Genomic DNA, 24,298 nt, shown 5'->3' with positions numbered 1-24,298 from the left:
GCACGTGCTAACATAATCGTAAATAAACATGCAACCCTTTCATTAATAACCTGGATATCCTTTCACCAACCTACATACAACATACAATGTAAAATGCAGACGTCACCCCTTGGGTGTAACTCTGACATTTTACTGATTCATCTTTTTTTTCCATTCACTCGACATTCTCACTTTTCGTCTCTTCAATCAAACCATCAATTTCCAATCTTTCAAAGTCATTTTTGGTCTTTCCATCCAAAAACCATCAAAATTTATTCAAAATAAGGTCCCGACGATGCACGGACCAAAGCTGTTAAAAATAAGGAAAGCTAGTGAAAATTTGGCTAAGTGTCGGAAACTCAATTTTTTAAAATTCTCGAAATTGAAAACGGATTTTTTGAAATGAAAGTCTCGATCATGAGATTCGACACCATATAGTTTTTGAAATTTAATTCAAAGTAATGCGAAAGTTATTACATTTTGAAAATTTGCCGAAAACGTCGAAAACTACGTTTTGTTCTTGAAACCAAAATTTTGATTTTGATCCTTTGAGATTCGGATCTCGAAACCATTCCCATTGTTCCGAAATGGAGGGTAAATTTTTAATTTCATTAAAGTACTTAAAGTAAATAGAAAATTTAAAGAGGACATTTACTTAAATGTTTTTAATGAAATGAAGGGTGGGAAATCAAGTATAGGCAATGGGAAGGTCAAGGCAAAAGTCAGAACTCAGTTATGAAGAAAACTGTTTCTGTCGGTGGAACTGACAGAATGCTCATCAACAAGTGTCGGTGGGACCGACGGCATCTACCGACAGAATAAAATTTTCTCGCGATTCTTGATTTCGTCGATGGTAGAAACCTCATTCTGTCGGTGGGACCGATAGAATGCCTTCGGCAGGTGCCGGTGGCATCGACCTTTCCCACCGACAGTCCTAAACCTCACTCGAACCTTCAAGTTTTCGATCCCCTTTTCGATTTTTTCTTCCATTCTTTGAACCATTCGACCTACCCACGAGTTTGTAGTTAAAACTTGATAAAACATCATCAAAACATCTACTTTTACCATGAATTTGAAACCAAATACCAATTTCTATGATTTAAATGCAAACAATAAGTCTTGTTTCAAAACCTAAATGCACATTTCAGAAATCTAAAGTTACCAATAGGAATTGAAAGTCCCCTACTTATTTGTGGTTGTCAATGGTGATGAATCAACACTAAAGATCAATGCTTGGCGGCTCGAAGTTTCGAAAGTGGTTGAACTCGGGTTCCAACGGTGTGGTTGGTCGTGAAACCCTTGTTGAAGGTGTTCTTCCCCTTTCTAATGGCCAACAACGACTCTCCTACGATTTGGATGAGGTTCCAAGTGATTATAAACAAACCCACTTGCTGATTCTTGTGGGAGACCAAGAGAAAAGAAAAATAAATGGAGGTTGCATGGGGTGAGCATGTAGAGCTCGACAATGCCGACAATATTACCTTCTTCGTCGAGGTTCAACTAGGCTTCATTCGCGCTAGAACTTGATGGAAATGGGTTGAAACCCTTGGGTTGAAAAGTGGATGTCGTTTGGGGTTTCTTAGAGAAGAAGAGAAATGAATGTAATAAAATAAAATCAGATTTCTTTTATAACAAGTCTGAGGGCATACTTGTAATTTTCCCATCATTTCTAGTTTCGATCGTAACTTAACTATTCGGACTCGAAAATTGACAAGTGAGTATACCATTTTGAATAATTTTTTATTCTGGACCTAACGGTGTCATCAAATCTTTTAGATTCTTGCTCTAATGAGATTCCACTGTTTTGGGTCCCAATTAACGCGAAATTCGAGGGTTTTATAACTTTTTCATCCGGACTCGAATTCGAACTTGCTTATAGGCTAACATATATATTTCGATCATTTTAAACATAATGGCGAAGTCGGTTTTCCTTGAAATTAATCATAACAATATTCGAGTATTTTACTCTAAGTCTCTCTTTCGATATTTTCCTCCAAATCTCACCATTTAATTTCCTTGAGATATGAGTTGAAAATCTGGGGTGTTACATTTTAAAATATTTTAGTTTTAATGACTGGTCAAGGATTTACTACTCGTCTTATGAAACACAAACTATGAGATTTACTACCCGACTAGGAAGCCTCGAACCTAGATCTAAAATTTTAAAATCTCTTTTTGATTTTAATGCAACTGAAAATAAAACTGTAAAAAAAAAATACAGAAGTCAATAGAAAATTACAGAGAATTATTGGTATGTAGAATCAAGGGGATAAACTAGGAGGCTTCGACAGATTATCTTATAGATAATCGATGAAAGCCAGATTCGATCCAACGGTGATGGAGCCCTGTGTTATCTACCTTTGACTTTACAATAAGTATACTTTTAAATAGAAATAATAATAACAGAAAATATACCTTGTTGTATTAAACTTTATACAAGAATAATACAATATTTCTAGAGACTTTTGAGAACTTGGCTCTGATACCAATTTACAGGATCAGGTTTAAAACGTTTATTTAACTAGGATATTGTGTTTGGAGATAATAGGATATTACAGAGAATTATTGGTATGTAGAATCAAGGGGATAAACTAGGAGGCTTCGACAGATTATCTTATAGATAATCGATGAAAGCCAGCTTCGGTCATACTTTTAAACAGAATAAATAATAACAAAAAATATACCTTTTTTGTATTAAACTTTATAGAAGAATAATACAATATTTCTAGAGACTTTTGAGAACTTGGCTCTGATACTAGTTTACAGAATCAGGTTTAAAAACGTTTATTTTACTGGGATATTGTATTTGGAGATAATAGGATATTGGTTAGAGAAGATATACGAAAGATGGTCAGAGATGAATGTCGGAGAAGATGATCGAAAGTTGGTTGGAGATGAAGGTTGGAAGTTTGTCGGAAATGAAGGTTGAAAGTTTGTGGTTAGAAATCGTAGAAAAGGGGTTTTATTTTCGAATGCCCTCTTAGCTGAGTAGAGCATCTTATTTATAGAGAGTTTAAAAAAGTGTAGAAGGGACATGTGTTTGGTGGATCTTTGAGGAAGATTCGAGAAGGGATACGTGTTCAGATAGGATTATGCCGATGCCTTTGAACATATAGGATTACGTGAAGAGTACACGTGGCATCATATTATTTGACCGACAGTGTGTACGTGGTTGTTATAGTAATATTTGCATGATTTAGGAACCAGGATTGATAGGTTCTACTCGATGGGTACTCGGTGGGTACCTCAAACCGATTTATTTCATCTTTTTTTCTTTCATATTATAAATGGTCAACGGTTTTCAAACCTTTTATAGTTAATCAATATTACATAAAAATTTTCATCTTTTCATATAAATTATGTATTCTAATTTAAAATGTCCATGTTTCCTATAAGTTCATTAATAGTATATATGTTTATTAATAGTAAAAGATGGATTTTTTTTATATTTAAAGGAAGGTTAACTTATATATGTGTTAGAAATTTGTAATTTTGCTATTAATGATTTTATAGGCAATGAATTGGGTTCTTGAAAGTATTTTTTTGCATTTATAACTTGTAAATGATATATTTTTGTATTTTATAATAAAAAGCACTTGCATATAAACAAAATAGATACTATTACTTCTCAAGATTTTGTTTGTCTTATTAGATTATTAAGAGTCGGAATTGATGGATATCCACGGTTTTTGGCGGTTCCAATGAATTTAAAATCGGAACCAACAAGAATTGACACCAGAAAAATATAATGGTTTTGGTTCTAAAAGCCTTAGGAACCGAACCCGAACCGAGTAATTAACACCCCTATCCCCTAACGTTACAAATTCTCCCTCAAATATGAACATTTATTTTTGGGAAAATTACTTAAAGGACCCTTATGAAGGAATTTCTTTGTAAATGGTGAGTAAGTTTTGGGCGGCAACTTGATAGTCTGTTAAGTAAACTATTTATTTCTTAATGGTCCCTCAACCTTTTACCACGTTATCATGTTCCAAAAATAGCCAACTTGCCTTTTTTTTTTTTTTTCTCATTTGTATCACATGGTTAGATTTTCCAGTGGCGATTGCAATCATTTCTTACAAAGATTGATCGTGAATGATGAATGAAAATAATATACTTCTAATTTTCAAACCGACAACATACCTCCCTTATACAGTTAAAAAAACTCGGTGATTTAGCCCCCATCTTTTAAGACTAATTTAACTAAGAAAAATACTTTCCTTACTAACTTTGTAAGATTTTAAGTCTTACTAAGGTTCTTTGTGCTTAAATGGATTAACACATTGGCAACCCAACACCACAACCCTTTAGATTTCACGGAAAAACTTAGATTGAAATAATAATTACTTATTTATTTATTGTTTTTTTTTTTTTTTTTTGGGGGGGGGGGGGTTGTTGATCCTAGGTTTTGAAGATGGATAAATGGCTAATGAACTTTCACAGAGCTCCCAAACTTATGCTTCAATGGTGATTTTTTTTTTTTTTTTTTCGAATGTTTTTTCAAATTTCATAGAATTTTGTAATCTAAAACCCTATGGCATTAGATCATGTTTTGGATGCCAGAAGGTTAGCTTAACAACTCATAGTACAGGTTGAAATGTTACTAACTTAGTAAGGCTAGTCGGGTAAGGCTAGTCGGGCTCTTTAATTTTAAGAAATATAAAAACAAAGATGGGATTCTGTAATTATTTGGAGGAGATTTAATATGATTAATTGGATAAATTCAATTTTTTTTTTTGTAAAATTATGAATTTTTTTGGGAGAATATAAAAATGATGTTTTTGAGTTTCTTTTCAAAATCCATCATCTTCAACTCTCTAAAAATTGTTTCTTATTCTTGAATTTTAATGTTGAAGAAAATAAAAAATTTATATATTAAACCTAAGTAAATATAAATTTTTTTTTTTTTACAAATCTAAAATCTATGGTTTTAGTGGAAATAATGGAGATTATTGGCCAATCATCGTTGATTGTGACAAGTCCAACATTTACATAAAAGGAAATCAAGATTATCAATTGACCATCATTAGCACTTAGCTTTCATTGACCAAAAATCTTGACTCCACCTCGGTTAACATCCGGATCATATTTAAATAGTACTTATAGCATATTCCTAAATCTCATATGAAATTAAGATGACTTGCTTGAGTCATCTTGGTATGGTCCATGAACGGACGGATACACAAAGCATATCAAATGTGCAAAATCTCACTAGACAAAACAAGATGACTCAGATTATATTTTGAAAATCTTGATCGAGTCAGTAAAACTTGTTCGAGTCTATCGGGATTTTATATATTTTAATTAAAATAATTAATATATAAATAAAATATAATTAAACATGTTCTAATCTACCTTATTTTATAAAAAAATTTATGATTATTTTTATCTAATATAAATATACAAGAATAAATAAGTGTCAAACGAATTAAAATATTTATCTCGTTCGATGCGACTTGACTCGTCCGAGACAACTCGGTCTCGTCCATGGATGAAACGAGTTTTGAAACCATGACTTAGGGGCAATTTCGACATTGAAAAAGAAAAAACAATTTCCTCTCAAGTAAAAATCTGGTTAGGCGAGGATAAGGATGGGGAGCCACTCGTGCTCAAAAGATTAACCAGAAACAAAGAAGGCAACGATGACAATCGCGAGTACAAGCTCCTCGTTAACGCGCTCACCATTCGTATGTCCATTAGGGTTCACGCGTTCGCCACCAGCGCACTTTAGCCTTTCGTGCTATTCTCAGCAAAAACCCACTTTGTCTCCCCTCGCGGCCAGAACTCTTGCTGAAATTGAGAACTCTGGCGTCATCGCTTGTCTTCGCGCCCAAAGGTCAACTCTCTTTCATAATCTTCAATTTACCGCTCAAATTCAATGGCTAGAAATCATCTATTTGAATTCAACAGCTAGAACTAGAAATAACTAATGAAACTATTCTTTTGTTGGGGCCTTGAAGTAACGACACGTGGAATTTTAGTGGTCTAAAATATCGAATTTTTGATACCCATACCCATACTCTATGATTATTGTTATTATTATTATTCTAATTTTAAATTCTTTATTTGAGATAATTGTTGGCTCAAGGAATGATAATTGATGTTTGTGTCCAATGCTAAATTGCAAATCCCATGTAAATATCCAATAAATATAATATTTGGATAACAAGGGTTTAGACACTTAGCTCAGTTGGTTTGAGGTATTGGGTTTGTCACGCCCCAAAATCCCAACACGAATCCCTATGATTCATCGGTTAGAATCTCGAGGTGTGAGGTAATCAATCACACAATCTGACAGAACATTCATAAATAATAATATTTATGAAAAGAAAATATACGCAGCGGAATAAACATTTAACTAACATTTATACGAGAGTCTAGAGTAAGCAGAAGAAATCGACAAACACTGATATAAGTCAAGATCTTTAATCTCATAATTCATCAGGTTACAAAATTTTTTAAACTAACATGTTTCTTATCTACAACTAAAAACCGCTAGGATCCTCTACTAGTCCTCAAAGACATGGCGGCGGCAAGACATCAATCTGATCCTCCTCGAGGACCTCCTCAAAGAACGGTTCTTCAAAAGTTGAATAATCTGAAAGGGGAAGGATAGGGTGAGTAACAGGGGAATGTTACTCAGCAGGATGAACGCCGTTCTAACAACGAGTCATACATGCACGAGTAATCAGTTGAACAGTTAAATAATGTAAGTTTTTCATAATGTAACATACGATAAATGTCTAAGCATATTCAATAAACAGTTAAATAATTTCAACCTATCATTTCTATAATTTAAAGTAATCTATGCATCTTTCAAATAAAAACATCTATCAAACATCACAAAATAAGAAAATATACATAATAAGAAAACGGCGGTGTAATCGATGAGAGAGCAGAGGAACACACCGATATAACCGCCTCGGCTATGGCAATATGATATTCCAAACTTAACTTCCGATGTGGAATCCCATCGTTATAATCTGATTTTGTGGCCGGTCTAGCATACCACGGTTAGATGACCATTTATCCGGCTCAGACTGGCCGTTGACCAAGAACCCAATACTGAGTTCAACTAATGGTGAGGTCGACCGTTTGACGACTATAGACTAATAGTGATCACTAACTAGCCCAGGAGACCCCTCGTGTCGAAGCCTATCAAGAGGCAATGCATGTGAATCCCGCCTAGCTCTATACTATACAGAGACCGCTTTTACACACAACGTTCCCCAGGAAATAAGTAGGAGAAATTCCCGGATTTCATAAGCTGTAATATGCTCTAAGGTATCCCATACTATCGAAGAGCATATGACATCTAGTGTTATCCTAGATTGACTCGCCGCTTCCGGACACACAGCAACGCTTCACTTTTTATGGGTTTTCTATAAACCTTTACTGGTAAACAAAATAATTTATTTTGTATATAATATATCATTTCTTTTTAATCCAAAATACAAACAAAGTCTGGTAGTGCCTTCCAGTGACAGTTATTTGTTATTTCCATCCATCAACCATCTCATCCCTCTATCTATCTATCACGTTTTATGTGGCATGGCCACTACGTAGAACTGGAGGCATTGTCCCATCAATCAGTCGAGAACATACGTTCTCTCTATTCATCCATTAATTAAATCGATTAATCAATCATCTAATTTCTTACATATCTATTAAAGTAATTTTACCTTTAAAGTAATTCAAAATCCATAAAGCATCAACCAATTCCATTCGATGGTTTTGATTGAGTCGAGAAATTCGAAAACAAAGATAAAACCATAAGACATAAAAGCTGGAAATCTATGAAAATTTAACTAAGTGTTAAAAAAATGATTTTTCAAAGTCGAAATTGAAAACGAACTATTTATTTATTTATTAAAGAACTTAAAGTAATACTTAATTGTTTTTAATGAAATAAAGGTAGGAAATGGATATACATACTATATGGAAGCAACACAAAAAAAAATTAGAACCAAACTCAACATTCGGATACTTTTCCGAATTGCTGATTTTTCGTCGAAACTCGACCAAAATCGATCCAAATATTATACTAACTATAAAATGCTTATATTACATCAAATGAACTAAACCCAATCATAAATAAGTATGCAAACATGATTCAAATCGTTCAAATATGTATAAACTTAATGAAACAATCGATTTATCAACAATCATATGGATTTTCTATGAAATTATCGCATAACTAGAAGGTAGAAGGGAAGGCAACCTACTTCAAGCTATTTTCAATGGTTGAATGGACTTTAAAATCTCCTCCGGCCAATCTCTAAAATTTTCTTCCGGCGAAAATCGGATTTCTTTGCGTCCACGCGTAACCCTCGGCGAGAGGAACAACTTTCCTTCTTGCGCCTAAGCTCGGATCGTTCTCGTTTGGCGTAGATCTGAGTTTCAAATATTGAAGGAAAATGGTTGAGATTTGTTTGGAGAGGAGAATAAGAAAAATCTGATTTTTCTAATAGAATTTAGATATTTATATAACTTAAGTTGGGACATACTTGTCATTTTGGGAATTGTTTTTCCCAAATGCCGAATTGGACAAACTTATACTCTATTTCGGGTGATTTTTCGACACGACTCTAATGGTATGATCGGTTTCCTCAAATTACGTCTCTAAGGTGTCGTTTACCTATTGGAAAAATATCTAATGCGAAATTCGAGGATTTAATAACTTTTTCAATCGACTTCAGATTTTGGCGTGCTTACAGGCTAAAGTATGTTTCTCGATCCTTCTAAATCTATTGGTGAAGTTAATTTTCCTCAAATATTAAAAATTAAGATACCATACTTTTAAATTAATGCACGGATCTAAAATTCTTTCCTTGAGATACATTTTAGGTTTTCAAGTCATTACAGGGTTCAAGTCCAGCCTACCCATACAAAAAGATGTAGATCTTTTATTTCGTGTTCACTCATTCAAGTCTACTAATGCCATCAATATTTGGCCAACATCTCAATAGATTTATACACTAAACATTATCTAAATTGGTGATTTTTAGCTGTCGATTCAGGCATAATATTAAATTTATATTAAAATTTGAGGAATTTTGGAGTAATAAGTTATAACTAGTAGGGGTATAAATACACACACTAGAGTTTGTCCGTGCCATAGGCACAAACATCTTCTTTGGCGTTAAACGAGTAAAAGAGGACATATCATAAATTTAGAGGGATATTATTGAAAAAGGGGTAATTAATGAAACATTGTAAAATTAGAGGGGTGTTATTGAGACAACCGGAGGGGGAGGGGGGGGGAGAGAGAGAGAGATAATAAAGTTGGAGGGGTGAAGAGAAAATGCAATAAAATGGGTAGTGTTGACCCCACTCCCTTTTGTTGCAGAGAGACAGATTTTGGATGGGATACTAATTTCTAATGAGTGTATTGATACAAGAATAAAGTCAAAAGATCCAGGGTTAGTGTGCAAAATTGATTTAGAGAAGGTGTATGATCATGTCAGTTGGTCTTTTTTGGAATATGTTTTGGGAGGAATGGGGTTTGGGCTAAAGTGGGTTAGATGGATGATGAAGTGCGTCTCTTCTCCATCTTTCTCTATTTTGGTGAATGGTTCTCCTAAAGGGTTTTCAAAAGCATAAGGGGTTTGAGGCAAGGCAATCCACTCTCTCCTTATCTCTTCTTGGTGGTTATGGAAGTTCTCAGTAGAACGTTTTCAAAAGCGGTTCTCGATGGAAAATTGACATGTTTTAAAGCAGGAAGTCAAGGTCATACTATTTCTAATTTTCACTTTGTTGATGACACACTGTTTTTTTTGGACTTTTCAGCTGCTCAGTTGAGATTTCTCAGTGGCATCCTTGGTTATTTTGAGGTAGTTGTCGGCATTCTTGTTAACTTGAATAAAAATAAAGTATATGGAGTGAATGTTGCGTTTGGTCTAGATGTGTTTGCGACTTCGATTGGCTTCAGTGTGGGTACATTGCCAACATCCTATTTTTGGGTCTTCCACTTGGCGCAACTTATAATAGCAAGGAGATTTGGAATTCGGTTCTTGAAATAATAGGGAAGAGGTTGAGTAAGTGGAAGGCGAGATATCTATCTGAAAGATTACACAGATAAAAAACACGTCCAACATTCCGAATTGCTACATGTCGTTATTCTCTTTGCCGAGGAGTGTGTAGTTAAAGATGAACAAGATTTATAGAGATTTCTTTTGGCATGACAAGGAGAACAAAAGAAAATACCACATGATGAGTTGGAGGAAGATTTGCATCCCCAAGGTACATGGAGGGTTGGGTATTAGAAGTTTTGCAAATATGAATTCGGTTTTGTTGGCCAAGTGGTTATGGAGATTTGGCGAGGAAAGTGACAGTTTTTGGAGAAATGTGGTGGTGCAAAATTATAGGGTGAATGAGTTCGGTTGGGAAAGTAGAGAAGCAAACGACACGTATGGGTGTGGGGTATGGAAAGGTATTTTTCGAAGAACTCCTTTTTGTAAGAAGGTGAAATTCAAAGTGGGGAAGGGCAATAGAGTTGGGTTTTGGGTGGATAAATGGTGCGGAGATACACCTTTGATGGAGCTTTCCCCAGAGTTATACGTTATGTCTGACAAGAAAAGGAAGTCTATTGATTCCTTTTTGATTGAGGATAATGGGGAGAGGTCGTGGGATTTGGGTTTCAGGCACAATTTTAATGATTGGGAAATGGTTAGTGTGGGGAGACTTTTGGAAGTGATTGGGTATACGCCGATTAGCACCGAGATGGCGGATTGTTGGTTGTGGGACGGTAAGAAGAATGGAGTCTTCTCGGTAAAGTCTATGTATGGTACCGGCTTGAATGAGATGACTTCTATTTTTCCGGCTTTTTTGATTTTGGGGAGCTAAGGTTTCATCAATAGGTTCAGTGTTTATTTGGCTAGCCGCTTTGGGCAAATTGACAACTATGGACCAATTGATTAGAAGAGGCTTCCATACTCCTAATTGTTGTTTAGTGAGGAGACGATTGATCATTTATTTCTACATTGCGCTTTTGTTTTTCAAGTGTGTTCTCGCTTCATCGATCTCTTAGGCATGGTCGGTTACTTTCCAAAGATGGTCAATGAGCTATTTGAATCTTTGCTAGTGTGTGGTTTTTCTTTCAAAGCTTCTAAGAGTATTTTGTGGAGCTTGCTTCCTTTTGCCATTTCTTGGGGGATTTGGAAGGAAAGAAATAGTAGAATTTTCGAGGGAAAGGAACAACATATTCATGATCTAATCCATTCTAGGGCTTTTGTTCTTTGGGAGGAAGTTTTTAAGGTGTTTAAAGGGATCTTTTTGAGGATTTTGTTGTAAGGTAGGAGGTTATTTGTAACTTGGAGCCGGCCTAAGGGAGCTCATTTTTCTCTTTTCTTTGTCAAGTTGTATTTGGGGTCTTCTCGACCCCGCCTTTTTCTCCCTTTTTAAGAAAATTTCAACTTGTAAAAAAAAAATGTTTATCCCCCAAAAATATAGTTGGGGTGGGACCAACAGTTCTGTTTTATTCTATATTAGAGTTCGCCCATGCTAGCGGCACAAGCATACTCTTTGGGCTAAGGAGGTAAACACAAAAAGTAATAAAGTTTGAGGGGTATTATTAAAAAATCTTTGGGGTTAGGGGGTAAAAATGAAAAAATAATAAAGTTGGAAAGGTATTACTAAGAAAATGGGTAAAGGAGCACATACATCCTCTTTGGGATTAAAGGGGTAAAAGAGGAAATGTAGTAAAATTGGAGGAATGTTATTGAAAAAAAGGGAAGGGGAGGAGATGAAAGACAATTAAGTTGAAGGGATGAAAAGAAAAGGTAATAAAGTGAAAAGAGTGGACCTCACAAAATTGTAGTTGGATGAGATGTTTGTCCCCACAAAGCGTAGTTGGATAGGATGTTTGTCCTCCACAAGTGTGCACTGTTGTTTTTTATAATCTATATATATAAAGAGAGAGAGAGAGAGAGATAATTGGGGTTATATGGATCGACGACCACATATATATATATAGATAAGTCCCATTCGACAGCCAACATGGGAGCCAAATTTTTTTCTATATGGGTTAAAAGTTTCGGATTGAGCTGATTTTTCGTGAGGATGATCTCTATGGTGAGAAGATTATTCTCACAAAAAATCAGCCCATTTTGAAATTTCTAATGCCATCAAAAGTGGTTTACCAGTTGAAAAATTGTAGACAATCGACTTTTATTGTTAGTTTGTTAACTACTTTTGATGGGGTTAGAAGTTTCAGAATCGGTTGATTTTTTGTGAGGATGATCTTCTCAATATAGAGATCATCATCACAAAAATATCAGCCCAATCAGAAACTTTTAACCCATATAGGACAAATTTTAGCTCCCAACGTTGACTCCCAAATGTAGGTTGTCGAACCTAACCTCTATATATGGGTCCCATTTGACAGACAACATTTTTCCTATATGGATTAGAAGTTTTAGAATGGGCTGATTTTGTGAGGATGATCTCTATGGTGGGGAGATCATCCTCACAAAAAAGACAGCCCAATCTGAAACTTCTAACCTTATGAAAAGTGGTCTAGAATTGTGGACTGTCGATTTTAAACTATTAGTTTCTAAATCACTTTTGATGGGGTTAGAAGTTTTAGATTGGGCTAATTTTTTGTAAGAATGATCTCCTCAATATAGAAATCATCCTCACAAAAAATCAGCCCAATTTGAAACTTTTAAGCCATATAGGACAAATTTTGTCTATATATATATATATATATATATATATATATATATATATAGAGAGAGAGAGAGAGAGAGAGAGAGAGAGAGAGAGGGTTATATGGACTGAAGGACCACCTATCTATATGGATCACATCTTCAAGTGGCACCTTAAAACACGATTGGTTGCTGCATGGATATAGAGCATAAAATTCTATGAACTTTGAGAATAAAGTAAACTTAAAAGAAAACATGTTTTCGCCGTCCATTTTGAAGTCTTAGATTTGACTAGCAAGTATTTTTTATGAATTTTTTTTTTCTTTAAACTAATCTTAACCATTAATTGTAGGGGGATGAGATGTCGTGTAAACCAACGTGGCAGTCCCTCTTTGGGGTTAAGGGGGTAAAAGAGGAAAGACAACAAATTCTTAGGGTATTATTGGAAAAAGGGGTAGAAGAGTAAAGGCAATACAATTCAAGTAATATTATTGGAAAATGGGGGAGAAGAGGAAAGAAGATAAAGTTGGAGAGTATTATTGGAAAGGGGGCAGAAGAGAAAAAAAGATGATGTTGAAGGAGTATTCTTGGAAAGGGAGGAGAGAAAAAGGTATAAAGTTGAAATTATTCCTCGAGATGCGTGCGAGGTTGAAACTGAATCACTTTTTATGCGGGATAAACATTGGGGGAAGACAACCATTGTGTTGTATCATATATATATTGAACGCAATATGATGAAGAAAAAGTCTTCTGATTGTTATTCCAAAGTGAACTATTTACAAGATTATTTATAGACAAATCAGGAAACAAATCAGCAAACAAAAAAACGAACTATCCTGAAAAACAGGGACCAAATCTTATCAAACTAGCATTTAAAATAATTCAAACTTTGAAGTGATAAGATTTCTAAATATACAGAAACAAACAACTTTGAATTCAAATAACAATTATTATTCCTAAAACATCGAAATCTCCAACACTCTCGCTCAAGCTGGTGCAAAAATATCGATCATGCCTAGCTTGTTGACAAAATCTTCAAACTTTTGTCTATGTAGCCCCTTTGTTAGAAAATCTGCAGCTTGCTGGTCTGTTGGAATATAGATCACACACACACTTTTGTCATCAATTTTTTCTTTGATAAAGTGTCGGTCAACTTTGACATGTTTGGTCTTGTCGTGGTGAACATGATTATGAGCAATACTAATCGCTGACCGGTTATCACAAAACAACTTCATAGGATCATTACTTGGAATTCTTAGTTCATTCAGTAACCTTCTTAGCCATATTAATTCATATGTCCCCTGGGTCAGTGCTCTGAACTTTGCTTTAGCACTACTACGAGCAACCACTGACTACTTCTTGGTTCACCATGTAACCAAGTTTCCCCATACCATGGTGCAATATCTGGAAGTAGACCTCCTATCATCAATTGAGTCAGCCTAATCAGCATCCGTATAAGCTGCCTAATCAGCATCCGTATAAGCTTTAATGGATCTCTTTAGACTCTTTCCAAAGAATAGACCATTCCTAGGAGTTCTCTTGAGGTACCTGTAGACACCCCATTTTTGCATTCGCCTGATTAATCAACTCGTCAACTTGATCGCAACGATTCCTAATGATGGATGTTTATTTTATTGCTTTATTTTGTTACCAGATGTGTTTCAGAAATCCGGATGAGGTATCTCAAACTGACAAAACTGTAGAAACCACGCTACACTAGGAAAATATGACCCCAGAAACATAGAAATCATCATCTTGCAGATAAAAAAAAGTTTTACGATAAAAATCACTAAAAAATGATCAAATTACAAAATACCCCTAACCTTCAAATATCCCTAGAGCCTACGTTACGCTAAGGAAAATCCATTCAAACACATAAAATAACAAATCGAAATCAAATAAATCATTTCGTCAATTTTCATAAAATTACGAAAATACCCCTCATAAAGTTCACGACCATTCCACACAAAAAATTTCATAAATGACACAAACCAATATTTCCATTGAATTCCTTATGAAAAATCGATTCTAAAACATCCTAGAACATTAAAAACCGACTTGAAATGCAAAAAGTCCTCTCCGAGGGCAAAACAGTAATTTTATAATTTTTATAATTAAAATTTTTGAAATTAATAAATAAAACATTAAATAATTAAAGTGAAACATTAATAAAATTAATTTAAAAATTTAAACCAAAAAAATCGATCAATCAGGCTCTCAGGCAAAATTGTTGAGGGTTGCCAAGATATTTATTCAAGGACCCCTTCATTTAGGGGTCAAAAGAATTAAATATATAATAGAGGGGGGTTCTCCAAAAAATTAAAGTCAATCAAGTAAGACTAAAGTCAAAATATTAAAGTCAATCAAGTAAGACTAAAGTCAAAATCTTAAAGTCAATCAAGTAAGACTAAAGTCTAGATATTAAAGTCAATCAAGTAAGACTAAAGTAAAAATCTTAAAGTCAATCAAATAAGACCAAAAGTCAAAACCCTAATAGAGTTCTAATTAAATAATAACTCTATTTAATAGAATTCTAACTAAAATATAACTCTACCTAAAACAATTCTAATTAAAATATAACTCTAACTAAAAGATTTATAATTAAACACTAATTCTATCTAAACCAACCCTTAAAAAAATCTATAAATAGGGGTCCTCACATCCTATTTTCGTATCCAAGAAAAAACCCTAAGAGAAGTAGGTCAAAAAGCTTCCCTAGCCTCCCATAAACCCTAATTTTGAAGCCCCAACTCCTTACCTAACATCCATACTTTGATTTTAGCTTGAAAAACACCTAGAAACCCTTCAAAAACACCCAGAAATCTGTAAATAAATCCGAAGAATCCAGATCTAAGAAAGAGATACCTTGCCTCGGAGATTAGAAATCAGATCCGGAGACAGAATAAAGCGAGGAGTACTGGGGGAGCGGTTTTTTTAGATCTGAGGGAATAGAATTGTTTCTTTCGAAGGTAAAATTCTTTTATTTTTTTATCTAGGTCTTTTTGTTAGCAATGTAGTTTTATTTGGGATAAGTAGAGACCGGCATTGGCCGGGCGGGGTTGGTGCCTAACACCTTCCAACCCCGTAACATGATCCCCGGACCTATATTTTTGTAGTAGATTAGTTGATTTATCCGTTTAGAGTCTATATTCGGTTCCTAGACCGTAATAACTAGGTGGCGACTCCCAAACCTCAAAGGTCAAAAGCGGATCCGCGCACCCCGCGGATCGAGGGCGCTTTCAGTACCTTAGGATACGGTACATAGCTTGCAAGTGATCTTCGTTTGGTGAGTGCATGAATTGCTCACTAGACTAACTGCGAAGGCAATATCTGGTTGTGTGTGTGACATGTAAATCAACTTCCCTACCAAACGCTGGTACTGTTCTCTGTCAACTGATTTTCCTCCACTGTCAAGATTGAGTTTTTTATTGGCATTAATAGGAGTTTCTGCTGGTGTGCACCCCAACATACTGGTCTCCTTTAAAAGGTCTAGGAGATATTTCCTTTGAGATATAGAAATCCCTTTTTTAGTTCAGGCAACCTTCATTCCGAGAAAATATTTGAGCTGTTCCAAATCCTTCACCTCAAACTCATTAGCCAACATCTTCTTAAGTCTTCCTACTTCATTATCATCTCCAGTTACTATAATGTCGTCTACATAAACAATAAGAATAGTTTTCTTCCCATCACTGTTGTGCTTAAAGAACAAGGTGTGGTCAGCTTGTCCTTGGTTGTATCCGCATCTTCTAACAACTCGCATGAACTTTTCAAACCAGCTCCTAGGAGATTGTTTAAGGCTATACAGGGATTTCTTCAATCTGCAGACTTCTCCACTTCTTCCTTCTTCAAACCCTAATGGGACACTCATGTAAACCTCCTCATCCAAATTGCCATTAAGAAAGGCATTCTTAATATCTATTTGATGGAGCTCCTAGTCTAAGTTTGCACCAAGCGACAGCAATATTCGAATAGTGTTGAGTTTTGCAATAGGCGCAAATGTCTCCTTGTAATCTATACCATATGTCTGTGCGAAACCTTTAGCTACCAGCTTCGCCTTGTAACGCTCTATGGTTCCATCAACTTATATTTCACTGTGAATACCCATTTACAGTCGACTGGATTCTTCCCATTTGGTAACTTAGTCAATTCCTGGGTCTTTTTTTTTTCAAGTGCTTCCATCTCATCAAGCACTGCCTTCTTCCACCTTGTGTCAGTCATGGCTTCTTAAAATTCTTCGGAATAGTGACTTCAGAAATGTTGGTTGTGAATGCTCGATAAGAAGCTGATAACCTATTATATGAACAATGACAAGAAATTGGGTGTAATGTACATGATCTCACACTCTTTCGATTAGCTATAGGCAAGTCATCAGGATTTTTATGTTTGAGACCTGGGGAAGGATTTTGATTACCTTGTTGACTAGTCACTCTCGGGTTGGATTCTTTTTCATGCTCTAAGGTAGTGATTGGTTGTACTTCCTTGGTTTAATGACGACGGGAATAGACATGCAGCTCGGATTGTTGCCTTTGTAAAGATTCTCCCCCTATTTCCATTTCCGTGGCATCTGTTGAAGACATAATAGGCTGGTCCGAACCTAGTGGTCTAGGAGTAGACACTGATGGGCTAAAAATTGGTTTAGGAAGGGCAATCTTGGCAATCTCCTAGGAGTAGTCTTCTCTTACATTCTCCCCTTGAAGATTAGGATTGGAAAAATAAGGACTATCTTCAGAAAAAGTGCCATCCATGGAAGTGAAGAAGCGTTTGGAGAGAGGACAATAGCATTTATACCCCTTTTGGAAGGGGGCATACCCTAAGAAGATGGCTTTTGTGGCTCTAGGATCTAACTTACCCCGATTCTGGCAATGGATATGAACGAAGACTGTGCACCCAAAGATTCGTAGTGGAAGAGAAGTGAATATTCAAGTATGTGGGTATATGGTCATCAAGGAGCTGAGAGGAGTTTGGTATTTTAAAACTCGAGTAGGCATTCGGTTTATCAAGTATGATGCAGTAAGAGCGGCTTCTCCCCAATACTATTTTGGAACATGAGTTGTAAACATAAGGGCCCTAGCAACCTCTAGATGTCTATTTTTTCTTTCGGCAATTCCATTTTGTTGAGGAGTTCCGGGACAAGTGCTTTGATGAAAAATTCCTTTTTTCTTTTAGGTAGGGTCCCAAGATTGTATTAAAATACTCACGCTCATTATCTGTATGTAAGGTTAGGATATCTATTAGAAATTGGGTTTTTACAAAGGAGTGAAATTCCTTAAATATTCTTTTTGCATCTGATTTATCTTTCATTAGGTAAACCCAACATACCCTAGTATGGTCATCAATAAATGTTATAAACCATCTTGTTCCGGTTAGATTAGAAGTACAGGAAGGTCCCTAGATGTCACTGTGTATTAGTGCGAAAGGTTTAGAGGCTGTATATGAGACAGGAGGATAGGAAGCACGGGTATGTTTTGCAAGTTGACACACATCACAAGACAGAGAATTCAGATTTTTATTTTTAAGTAAAGCTGGGAATAAAAACTTTAAATATGGAAAACTCGGATGACCCAGTCTATTATGCCATAACATTTCACCACTAGATTTTGAAATAGAAACAGAAACAGAATCCTTAAGAGACACATGAGCTTGTCTTGACTCGGTCACATTGTTTTCGAGGTAGTACAGCCCATCACAACCTTTAGCACTGCCAATCGTCCTCCCCGAGAGCAACTTTTGAAATTCACAATGAGAAGAGAAGAATTTAGTGACACAATTGAGGTCTTTAGTGAATTTACTGATAGAGATTAAGTTTCAAGAAAGATTGGGGACATGGAGAACTGAGTGAAGGGTAATGTCTTTGGATAAAATGATCGAGCCTTTTCCTACAACAGGAGATAATGATCCATCTGCTATGCGGACCTTATAATTTCCGAGGCACGGGGTGTACAATGAAAAATATGAGGAGTAATCTGTCATGTGGTCAGAGGCTCCAGAATCTATAATCCAAACATCCTTTGTTATGTGAGCATTCAAGGCTGTGAAAAAATTACCTTTTTGTACTAGGGTGCCGAATGATGTTTCTAGTGGGTTCGGACTAGCCACTAACTAGCCAGTAAGATACTTTTGCAATTGCTCCAGCTGGTCCTTGGTAAGAGGAAGTCCTCCCATTTGTTTGGTTGTGACTTGATATCCCTGTGAATTAGTTTGCTTGCTGGGTCTCCAATTGGTTGGTTTGCCATGAATTTTCCAACACGTCTCTTTTGTGTGTCTGGGCTTATGACAATGATCACACCATGGCCTCCTGCCTCGTCCTCGCGTCTCCTTGTTGTGGGTTGGGTCCTTGTGAAACCAGCGCAGAACTTTCTAAGATGGGTTGGTTGTTCAGGTCTTTATTTATCACTTGCCTTCTGCTTTCCTCTCTTCTTACTTTGGAAAACGCTTCTCGAACGGGTATGAGTGGTTTTGTTGCAAGGATCCTTCCGCAGACGGCGTCAAAGTCTTTGTTAAGACCATTCAGAAATGCAAAGGTCCTTTTCTTTTCTATTATCTGCTAGTATTGGTTGCTATCTTCAGGAGTGTCCCATTCAAATTCTTCAAAAATATCAAGCTGCTGCCATTGGCGTGATAGGGTATTGAAATATGTGGTGACATCTAGGTCTCCTTGGTTCATGTTGATGAGGCGGCTCTCGAGTTCGAACTGCTCCGAGGTGTTCTCCCAGTCGGCATAAATTCTCTTCACGGCTTGCCAAATCTCAGCAGCAGTCTTGTAGAACAAGAATGTTTGGCTAACTTCGTTGTCCATTGAATTAAGCAGCCATGACATGATCATCAGGTTCTCGGTCTTCCATGCCTTCTATCTCGGATCACTTTTCGGTGGAGTTGTTGCCTTTCCGGTGAGATATTCTTCCTTGCCACGGCCTCCTACAACGATTTCAACGGACTGCACCCATTGGACGTAGTTGCGACCATTGAGTTTATGACCAGTGAGAACGACGAAATGCTCCACACATATTGCTCACCACCAGTTGATTAGATGGAGAGGCTGAAGAAGTAGGTGAATCAGAGGTAACCTCCGAAGAAATTTGCGGTCTTTTTTGACCAGTCATGGTTGTTTTAGCCATGGAGATAGAAGATTTTCTATGGGTTCAGGTGCTGTTCTGATACCATGAATGCAATATGAAGAAGAGAAAGTCTTCTGATTATTATTCCAAAGTGAACGATTTACAAGATTATTTATAGACAAATCAGGAAACAAATCAGCAAACAGGAAAACAAACTTATCCTAAAAAACAGGGACCAAATCTTATCAAACTAGGATTTAAAATAATTCAAACTCTGAAGTGATAAGATTCCTAAATATACGGAAACAAACAACTTTGAATTCAAATAACAATTATTATTCCTAAAACATTGAAATCTCCAACATATATATAATAAAACACAACAGTGGACCCCATTCCCTTTATCTTTTTTTTTAATTATAAGTAACCCCACTCCTTTTATCCCCAATATATACAGGGATTAGGATTTAATCTTGCTACGAAACTCGAGAAAAACTTTATTATTTTCCTCTTATCTTTCTTTCCATGAATATCCTTTTAACTTTATTGCCTTTCCTCTTCTACCTCATTTTCAATAATACCCTTCCAACTTTATATATTACGGTTTTTCTTCTCCCTTTCTCATACCTCTCCAATTTTATTGTTTTTCCTCTTTACCCCCTTAACCCCAAAGAGGATGCCCATGCCATTGGCACGTCCAAACTCTCTCTCTCTCTCTTTATATACATAGAGGGTAGCAGTCATAGCCAATGTTGGGAGCCAAAATTTGTCTTATATGGCCTAATTGTTTTGGATTGGACTGATTTTTTGTGATGATGATCTCTATGGTGAGTATATCATCCTCACAAAAACTCATCCCAATCTGAAACTTCTAACCCCATCAAAAGTGGTTTACAAATTAATAGTAAAATTCGACGGTTTACAATTCTAAACCACTTTTGATTAGGTTAGAAGTTTTAGATTGGGCTGATTTTTTGTGGGGGTAATCTCTTTGCTATTAAGTCATATAGGACAAAGGTGTTGGCTCCCTAACATTGGCTTTTGAATGGGACCCATATATATATATATATATATATATATATATATATATAATATTACTTAATAGGGCTTGCGGAAGGGACGTGCTGCTAGATGCACCCTAAGTTCTTGGGGTATCTTAAGAACCCAGTTAGTAAAATCTTTTTTTTTTCTAAGGTGCCCTCTTACCCTGATAAAATGACAAGCTTAAATTGTCGAGATTGACTATTCAAATCATTGAGATCAACCAATTAAATTAATGATCTTGACAATTTGAATTATTGGTCTTGATGATTCATGTTGAAACATCGAGATCGACAATTTGAATATTGATCTCAATGATTCACATTCAAATGTTGATGTCAATGATTTATAATCTATGGTCTCGATGGTTATAAAATGTCGATCTCGACAATTTGAATCATCAATCTCACTAATTGAGGGGGGGGGGGGGGATATGGGGCATTAAGAAAGAAATAGTCTACTAAATGGACCATAGTTACACGGAAAAATTGGAGGAGATTTAGAAAAAAGTCCCTTTCATAGGATGCATTAAGTAATTATGTATATATATGTGACCAATGGCTAGGGCTGGAGTCACTTCGGCTTAGAGGCGGAACTAGGATTTTCACTCAGTGGGAGCTAGGTGTTAATGATGGCTGACCGATAATCTTGATTTTCTTCTATGCCAATGTTGGATTCATTATTGTAAACAATTGTTGTCCAATAATCTCTATAAGTGTGTTATTCTATTTTCTATTTATAATGATAACAGAGGATAAAATTTTTTTTTCATTGGATTTCATTAGGAAAGGAGAATAAAAAAATCTTCAATAATGAATATGACTATATATCATTTGACCTTCATTATCGATAAAAGAGAATTCTCAAAATGAAGCCATTCCTCAAACTCCATTAAAGAAGTTTTTACAATTGTATTCGACGAATTTCTTGTTTTGGAAGCATTGGATGATTGTTTCATTGTTAAGCTATTAAACATGTCTTTTTCGATATATGTGATCAAACAATCATTCATCTATTCATCTCATATTCAATTTCGTAGTTGATTCTTTATGGACACTACCCGGACGATGGTGTAAAATACATTTCACAAATAGTGGTCTACTAATCCTAACTCTACATATACTATATTTATGTTAGTGGTTCGACTCATGTAAGACACAATGACTTGAATAAGTCAACTTGATTTCGATAGAGGGAGGAACTTGATGAGATATTGGTTTCAACACATGAATGTTACATTGATTTTTTTGGAGTGTTTCAATAATAGATATCTGGTGTAAACATGAGATTAGTTTCAAAAGGGGTAGTTCAGACTTTTTATAATAACTCATCAATGCATGCCACCACTACCGTTGGGGTGCATGTCATCAATTAAAATTCAGAGTATCTTTTAATATGTACCAAAACTTAGGTGTATGTCAAAATTACCTTCTAGAAGTGATTTTGATATGCTCCCAAGTTTTGATGAATAGTAGAAATTGCCCCTTATGTTTTGAAATTGACGATGTGCCTCCTTTGAGCTCAATCTTTTTAATAAACTAATGGAAAAAAGAACCATATGCCCTCGTATTGAACCTTTAGCCAAAAACCCTGGATTTTTCATATCAAAACCCAAAACCAGTCATCTTCAAACTCTTCAACCTGTATTATATATATTTTTAATCTACTCAACCTTGTCTTCAATTCATCATTTTCAACCCAGCATTAACCCTTTGCAAAAACTCTAGATTTTTCTACCCAAAATTTCAACGTTTTGACTTCCTTAAACAGCTCATTTATTTTATTTTGTTTTTCAAAAAATTACTCATCTTCAAAGTCTTCGACCTCAATAGTAAATTGACTTAAATCTATTCAACTTTGTCTTTCTCCATTGTTTTCTACCCTGTCTTAATCCATTGTGGAAAATCTTAGATTTTTCTGTCCAAAATTCAATCATTTTATGCTTCCGCAAAAATCCTATCTTGCCTAAAGGTTTGAAGTTCGAAATAGATACAATCTTAAGATTGAAGATGAGTGTTAAAAAACTTATCCAAAGAGGTTGAAGATGACGGGTTCCAAGAAGAAAAATCAAGGGCTTTTGACTAGAGGTTGAAGATGAGGGTGTTTGGGTCTTTTTCATTAGTCTATCAAGAAGATTTATGTCAAGGAAGGCATGTCATCAGTTCAAAACACAAGGAATGTCTCTATTATTCACTCATACATGGGAGGACATGTCTAAATCTTTTCTAAGCTTTGATGAGATGTATGTCATTGTTTTGAAAATTCAAGGGTATCTCTAGTATTTACCAAAATGCAGGAGAATGTTACAGTTACACTATTTATTTAACTACATGGCTAGTTGGGATGCATGTATGTTTGAAAATTCAGGTCTTTAACATTTACCAAAATGTGGGGGTTGGTCAAAAGTAATTTTAAAAGATCATAAAAAAACTTCAATGGGACCTATAGCCCCCACTCACCCCTAAGCAGCTCCACCCCTGCTTTGCCTCCCCCCCACATTTTCTCCCATCTCCTCTTCTCTCCTTCTCCCCAGCCTTTTAATCTACACTTAATTATACATAAAAGTTTATCTATAATATTTTGGCAAAATGTATTTTTCATAGATAAAAATGATTACTTCACTTAGGGCCTCAAATAAAAAACTTGTATGGGTTGAAATCAATTTTTTTTTTTTTTTAAATGTGTTGCGCACCTATATTTCTTCGGCAAAATTCATGTTTAGTATTGTGAGTGTATAAATGCATCTATGTTGAATTTATATTAATCGAATTCATAGGGTAAGAAAAGAAAAAGGGTTTAAGAGATAATTTCAATATTTTAAATGAATTTAATGGTTTAAATAACATTTTGGGGCAAATTTTAGCTTTGTGGATTTCATAGGTTATCACTATTCTAGATTCTTCTTTTGAAATAGGTGATTCTATTGTTCTACTCTGTTGTTCGTGCCTTCACATTTGCATATCCTTCTTGAGATCATCATCCCGTTAGATATGGTTGTCTTTTGGACACATTTTATTTCGAATTTTTTAATTTTTCGTGTTGTCATTCAAATTTGACCTTGTAATTTTCATGAGTTATCATTTAAATTATGGAGGCAATTGGGTAGGTGTTTGACTTTTTAGCTGGTGCGGAATGAGTCTAGTTCCTCTTCATGAGGTCAAGTGGGCCATTGGCTATAAGAGGGTTTATAAAGTTAAATTTTTGCTTGGATGGTTTGGTTGAGTGCTACAGGCTTGTTTAGTTTACCATAGTTCTATTTAGGAATATGACATTGATTATTTTTTTTTATTAAAAAAAGGGGACGAGGTCATAGAGTTGATTGAGTGCATAGAGTCGTTCTTTCTTAAGAGCACCGCAGACTTATCTCAAGTGGTCTAGGTGTTGTTCCTAAGAGTGGTTGTAAATCAAAATGTCGTCTAAGTAAACCACTAAGAACTTACACATAAAGGGTCTCAACACTTGCGTCATAACCCTCGTAAAGGTGCTCAGGGCTTTAGTTAACCCAAAGGGCATGACTAACCACTCGTACAGACCATCATTCGTTTTGAAGGTAGTTTTTCACTCATCCCCTGGACA

General features: G+C 35.5%; 1 protein-coding gene across 7 annotated transcripts in view; it reads left to right on the top strand.

Moving 5' to 3' along the window:
• The first annotated feature begins 5,543 nt into the window (after positions 1 to 5,543).
• The window catches only part of LOC147396335 (uncharacterized), a 51,276-nt gene continuing 32,521 nt past the window's right edge, over positions 5,544 to 24,298 (top strand). For all 7 annotated transcript variants that reach the window (XM_086449844.1, XM_086449843.1, XM_086449842.1 and 4 more), the window contains exon 1: positions 5,544 to 5,815. In XM_086449844.1, coding sequence (XP_086305970.1) covers positions 5,622 to 5,815 — 194 coding nt within the window. In that variant the 5' untranslated portion in view covers positions 5,544 to 5,621. The remainder of the gene's footprint in view (positions 5,816 to 24,298) is intronic.

The sequence above is a fragment of the Akebia trifoliata genome, chromosome 8 (genome assembly GCF_017979445.1).
Source record: "Akebia trifoliata isolate Shusen 1 chromosome 8, ASM1797944v1, whole genome shotgun sequence".
NCBI lineage: Eukaryota > Viridiplantae > Streptophyta > Magnoliopsida > Ranunculales > Lardizabalaceae > Akebia > Akebia trifoliata.
This window is presented reverse-complemented; position numbering and strand designations above follow the sequence as displayed.